At 48.1% G+C, this 4984-nt stretch overlaps 1 protein-coding gene across 3 annotated transcripts in view; it reads left to right on the top strand.

Moving 5' to 3' along the window:
* The first annotated feature begins 735 nt into the window (after positions 1–735).
* LOC120059490 (transcription initiation factor TFIID subunit 4-like) overlaps positions 736–4984 on the top strand; it is a 10548-nt gene continuing 6299 nt past the window's right edge. For all 3 annotated transcript variants that reach the window (XM_039008594.1, XM_039008593.1, XM_039008592.1), the window contains exons 1-8: positions 736–969; positions 1145–1855; positions 2661–2809; positions 3918–4025; positions 4123–4251; positions 4450–4572; positions 4690–4779; positions 4906–4984. The exon at positions 4906–4984 is cut by the window's right edge and continues 173 nt beyond it. In XM_039008594.1, the coding sequence (XP_038864522.1) occupies positions 738–969; positions 1145–1855; positions 2661–2809; positions 3918–4025; positions 4123–4251; positions 4450–4572; positions 4690–4779; positions 4906–4984 (1621 nt within the window). In that variant the 5' untranslated portion in view covers positions 736–737. The remainder of the gene's footprint in view (positions 970–1144; positions 1856–2660; positions 2810–3917; positions 4026–4122; positions 4252–4449; positions 4573–4689; positions 4780–4905) is intronic.

Here is a 4984-nt window from a genome sequence, read left to right as displayed (position 1 = left end):
GCATGTGACTAATAAAATATGATTTGGAGGATGCGTTTTAATGAATACTCTAGAATGATAGGCTATTCAATTAGCTACATCTGTCGGTACAAACGTTGATTTGGGAAATCATGACGTCATTTATATTTTTGGGCGCTTCCTCCATTAATAAAAAAAAAGAAGAAAAGAGCAATGATGTCCCACTCTTTCTGAATTGACCCTATGCCTATAGCACAGCTTCAATCTCTAAAGCATGATCACAGAAATGTAAAACAAATGACATGAGATGTCTTTATTGTCCTCCATAGCTCAGCGACAGACAGAGAGGCAAGCAGCAGGCTGCCTAGTTCTATTCGACAGTCAGCAGCGAGCGCATGATATGCGCCCTCGTGCGTGTGGTAACAGCAGTTGTCCGACCGAACTGAAAAAAATGAAAAAAAACAACGCAGCCATTTTGAGTCGAGATTAAAAACTCAAAAGAGCTAAGAAATCACATTATTTCCTCTAGAATGATTCCAAATAAGTACAATCGGTGACATCGCGTGTGGTTCGTTTCCATTTGGCAATCCTATCTGTACTGTCGTACCAATTTTTCGTCCGTGCTTTCGCATCCGGCTGGCATTCCAAAATGCAAGTTAAAACCATTTATCCCAACCTTTAAATCTAGCAATAACCAATCAGAGCACCCGGAATCCGATGTCAGTGACGGAGTATCCAATCGGCGCATGCGTCTCACGATCGAGTGTAGTAGGGTAAAGATGGCGGCGGGCTCGGATTTGCTGGATGATGTTTTCTTCAACACTGAGGTGGACGAGAAAGTAGTTAGTGATCTAGTTGGATCTTTGGAGTCTGAGCTCACGCGATCGGCTTGCGGAAACTCTGCAGTCAGGGTCCGGGCTGCCGCAAATCACATTGGCAACTCCGCTGTTTGTGGCAATTCCAATGTCCAGGACAGCAAAATGGGACTTTCACAAGAGCTTGCTAAACCAGGTAACGTTAACGTAAGATATAGGTTTAGCAGCTGACTCTGGTTAGCACATTTTTGTCACGTTTTTCTGTTTTTCGTGTCTTTTAGCCACACCATTTGACAAAACTCTTGCTTATACACATGTTCAACTTATATATTTTTGATATTTCCCTTTCTCTCATGTTTCCTCTGCTGTAGAGACTAGCGTCCAAGGGGGTGTCATTAATAGGACGAGGTCCACCATGGATACAGCGGCGGGCTCAAGCACGACAGCGGGACACAGTCAGAGTAAGACGGGGACAGCCGGTGGTGTGGTAACAGTGGTTCCCGATCACGGGGAAGGGATCGGAAAAACCGGGTCGGCTGGTGTACAAACTTTAAATGGAAGTAGCGTTGTAATAAACTCTCATGGTTTGGTGAGCTCGGCAAGCAGCACAGTGCCCGCGGTCACGATTGTCAACAACGGACCAGGCTCCGTGGTCAAAGGAAACTCAACTTCCAGCACTGTCATTCAAACCTCTCCAATGGACAATGCTGTCACTTCAACTGTAATATCGTCTCAGCCGTCTGTTCGGAACAGTGTGCCTACTGTCACGCTCGTGAGGCCGCCTATGCAAACCCCCGGAGCAGTCACCTCGCTGAGCGGGAGCAATACCTGTCTGGCATCATCTGTCAACGTCGCTCACCCTGCGTGTTCAGGAGCACAAATCAACAAGTCGGAGTCGCCCAAAACGACAATACAAAAGACTGCACAGGTGACGGGTACGGCAGCAGCTTTAGGGAAAAGCCCGTCGACTCTTGCGATCAGTCCTGGCGGGATAAGGGCGATCGCTCCTCAGGTATTGGCCCCGAGACTTCCGCAGCCCCAACAGAACGGTCCAAACATCCAAAACATTCAGCTCCCCCCAGGTAACTTTTCCATTCTCAGTTGATATTGTATAGCTGATTCATTGAAGCATGATTTGATGTGTTTAGAGTAGACAATTATGTCAGTGAGCCAAGAGTGAGTGGAGAGGGCGATACAATGCATCTTGCTTTGCAGCGTTTCAAGGCTCTATCAATGTGATAAACACACTTTATTGCAAACTTATGCGCTGAGGCACACAGACAAGTCTTTTGTTTGTTTATCAGACAAACTGTCCAGTTGCTATACTGTACTCCATCCCAGTGTGTGTGTGTGTGTGTGTGTGTGTGTGTGTGTGTGTGTGTGTGTGTGTGTGTGTGTGTGTGTTTTGCTGTCCATTGTTCGTGCTCCTCTAGCACACTGTGACCTGTGGGAACATTCTATTGATTCTGTCTACTTGTTTTTGCTTGTAAAAGCAGATTAGTGTTGTCTGTTGTGCTGTTCTCTGTTGTGTGGTCCTGATAGCACACATACCATGGACCGACCCACTGTCAAAGGGCACACTGACACTGTAGCGCATCATGTAACCTAGTTGCAAGCATGTGTGAAATATTCTGTTGGTACTGCATGTCTCACAGGTTCTGTCTAATAATGGTATCCACCATTTAAGCTCGCCACTGAAAGTTGCGTTTTAGTGATAATTACTTTTTACTGTACCACTTTTCAGCCAAGAGTGGCCAAATATATTTTCTAAGCAAACAATGCTTCAGAAGTTATTCAATTGTGGTGCATTTAGCGAGTCTGTCTGTTGATCTATGACCCCTGTTTGACCTCACCTCTGACCCCCTCCATGCCCTCTGCCCTGTGCAGGGATGGTGTTGGTGCGCAGTGAGAGTGGGCAGCTGTTAATGATCCACCAGCAGACCCTGGCCCAGATGCAGGCTCAGTCCCAGAGCCCCATGACCCCACGGCCAGCCACCCCCACCAGCACTCCCCCTGTCCAGATCACCTCTGTACAGGTACACACACACACTGAAACTGTAAATCATCTCTTAGCTCCAGTGATGGCGAGATCACAGTGTGATTGAATAAAGAGAGGGATGAAAGAGCGACAGAGGTGACACAGAGCCGGTTAATTTACACCTGTTGCACCAACCAAAAATCAGACTAGTGCGCCATGTACCACGCACATTCATGGGATGCGATGCTTCGTAATGATGGTTGCTAGGCAGCGCCAGTGGCAGTTCTCAACATTAGGCATGTCCCATCACTTCGCAAAGCCCACCGCTATGCATGCGCGTTTTCTCAACCACAGCTGGATGGCTCAATCAATAATTACTTTGGGAATGAGTATCACTGAATGAGAATCAAGTTAATGCCGTTGAAGGCATTTCTCATATTGTTGCGTACGGAAACTCCCAAAGTCGTCCAACCGTTTGAAATACTTTTAAAGCAATAGCCGTATGTGGTCAACCGTAATTTCGGCACCGTTACGATTGGTGCCAGTGTTATCGCGCTGCTTTGAGACGAGCGCGGGGACTTACCTTGATGAATGAACCGATGTCCGATTTTTGTTTTCACCGAATATCCGTTTGAATATTTGGTTACAAATTAGGCCGGGAAAATGTTAGCAAAATTGAGGTGAGTGTTCATGATGAGCTTTAGTCTGGTTTGCTCGTCTAGCAGTGTTATCAGAATATTTTGCCAGTATGCTATGTAGCCAACGGTAGCCTAGTATAACGTGGATTCTTTTGCTCGTCACTCGTGTGGTAGCCTAGGCTATATTCCGACTAAAAGCTCTTGACTTGTCAATCAATATGATTTTGTTTCACAGAATCTCCGTCTATATGTTTGGTTAATTGGTTTCTGTCCGGGCAAATAAGAGGAGGTGGCAGATCATCTATTTGTTCGCTCATATCTGACCTTTGGAAAATAGAGATTGCTATTATTTTCTGTGCATATCATGAAAGAATACGCCTGTTCCCTACAAGGTGTAGATTCTACTCCCAGACATAGCTCATAGAAGGGTTATGCCCAGGTGGTGCAACAGGTCTAATTTTAAGGTCGGGAAGTGGGGTTACGACCAACTGGTGCAACCGTCCCCAGAACCCTTGTCCTATCCTGTAGGCTCCAGGGATGCCCCTCATGGCCCGCCAGGTGACCCCCACCACCATCGTCAAGCAGGGCACCCCGGCTCAGACCACTGTCCTCCAGAGGCCTCCTGTGCTACAGCAGGTAGGTACACACCTCATCCCCCTCTTCGCTTGAATTATCTCACCCTCTCCCCTTAGTCTCATTTCATCCCCTGCTCCCTTTGTCCCATCTCCTGTAGAACACCATTGTGCTGGGTGGGGCGGCTGCCACCCCAGGTCAGGCCCCAATGCAGCCTGGCTCGGCAGCAGCAGTCAACCAGCGAGCAGGGACCCCCGGAGCTACCGGGACACCAGGCACTACCACTATGGTGAGACAACACTCCTCAACTCCCTCCTGCATTTGTCTACTCCTAAATGGTCATGCAATGGTTTTTACGTGTGTGTGTGTGTGTGTGTGTGTGTGTGTGTGTGTGTGTGTGTGTGTGTGTGTGTGTGTGTGTGTGTGTGTGTGTGTGTGTGTGTGTGTGTGTGTGTGTGTGTGTGTGTGTGTGTGTGTGTGTGTGTAGGAGACGCTGGAGAACGTGAAGAAATGCAAGAACTTCCTTTCCACGCTGATCAAGCTGGCATCCAGCGGGAAGCAGTCGTCTGAGACCACGGCCAGCGTCAAGGACCTGGTCAAGAGCCTGTTGGTACGCCTGTCTGTCTGTCTGTGTCCGTTTCACACTCTCTCTCTCTCTCTCTCTCTCTTACTCTTTTTCCTCACTCTGTCTTTCTACATTGATGTCTGTGTTTTTCTACCACTGCAGGAAGGCAAGATCGAAGCGGAGGAGTTCACCAGTCGGTTATACCGGGAGCTCCACTCCTCTCCTCAGCCATATCTCGTGCCTTTCCTCAAGGTATGACCGATGGCTTTTCCCTTCTTTAATGTAGCTAGCTATTCACTCGCTACCCAAACAAATACAAGTGGCCGGAAGATGCAATATAGATGAGGGAATGACCTGTGCTCTCCTCCCCATCTCCAGAGGAGTCTCCCCGCACTGCGTCAGATGACCCCAGACTCGACAGCCTTCATCCAGCAGAGCCAGCTTCCCCAGGCCAGCG

The sequence above is a fragment of the Salvelinus namaycush genome, chromosome 14 (genome assembly GCF_016432855.1).
Source record: "Salvelinus namaycush isolate Seneca chromosome 14, SaNama_1.0, whole genome shotgun sequence".
Classification (NCBI taxonomy): domain Eukaryota; kingdom Metazoa; phylum Chordata; class Actinopteri; order Salmoniformes; family Salmonidae; genus Salvelinus; species Salvelinus namaycush.
This window is presented reverse-complemented; position numbering and strand designations above follow the sequence as displayed.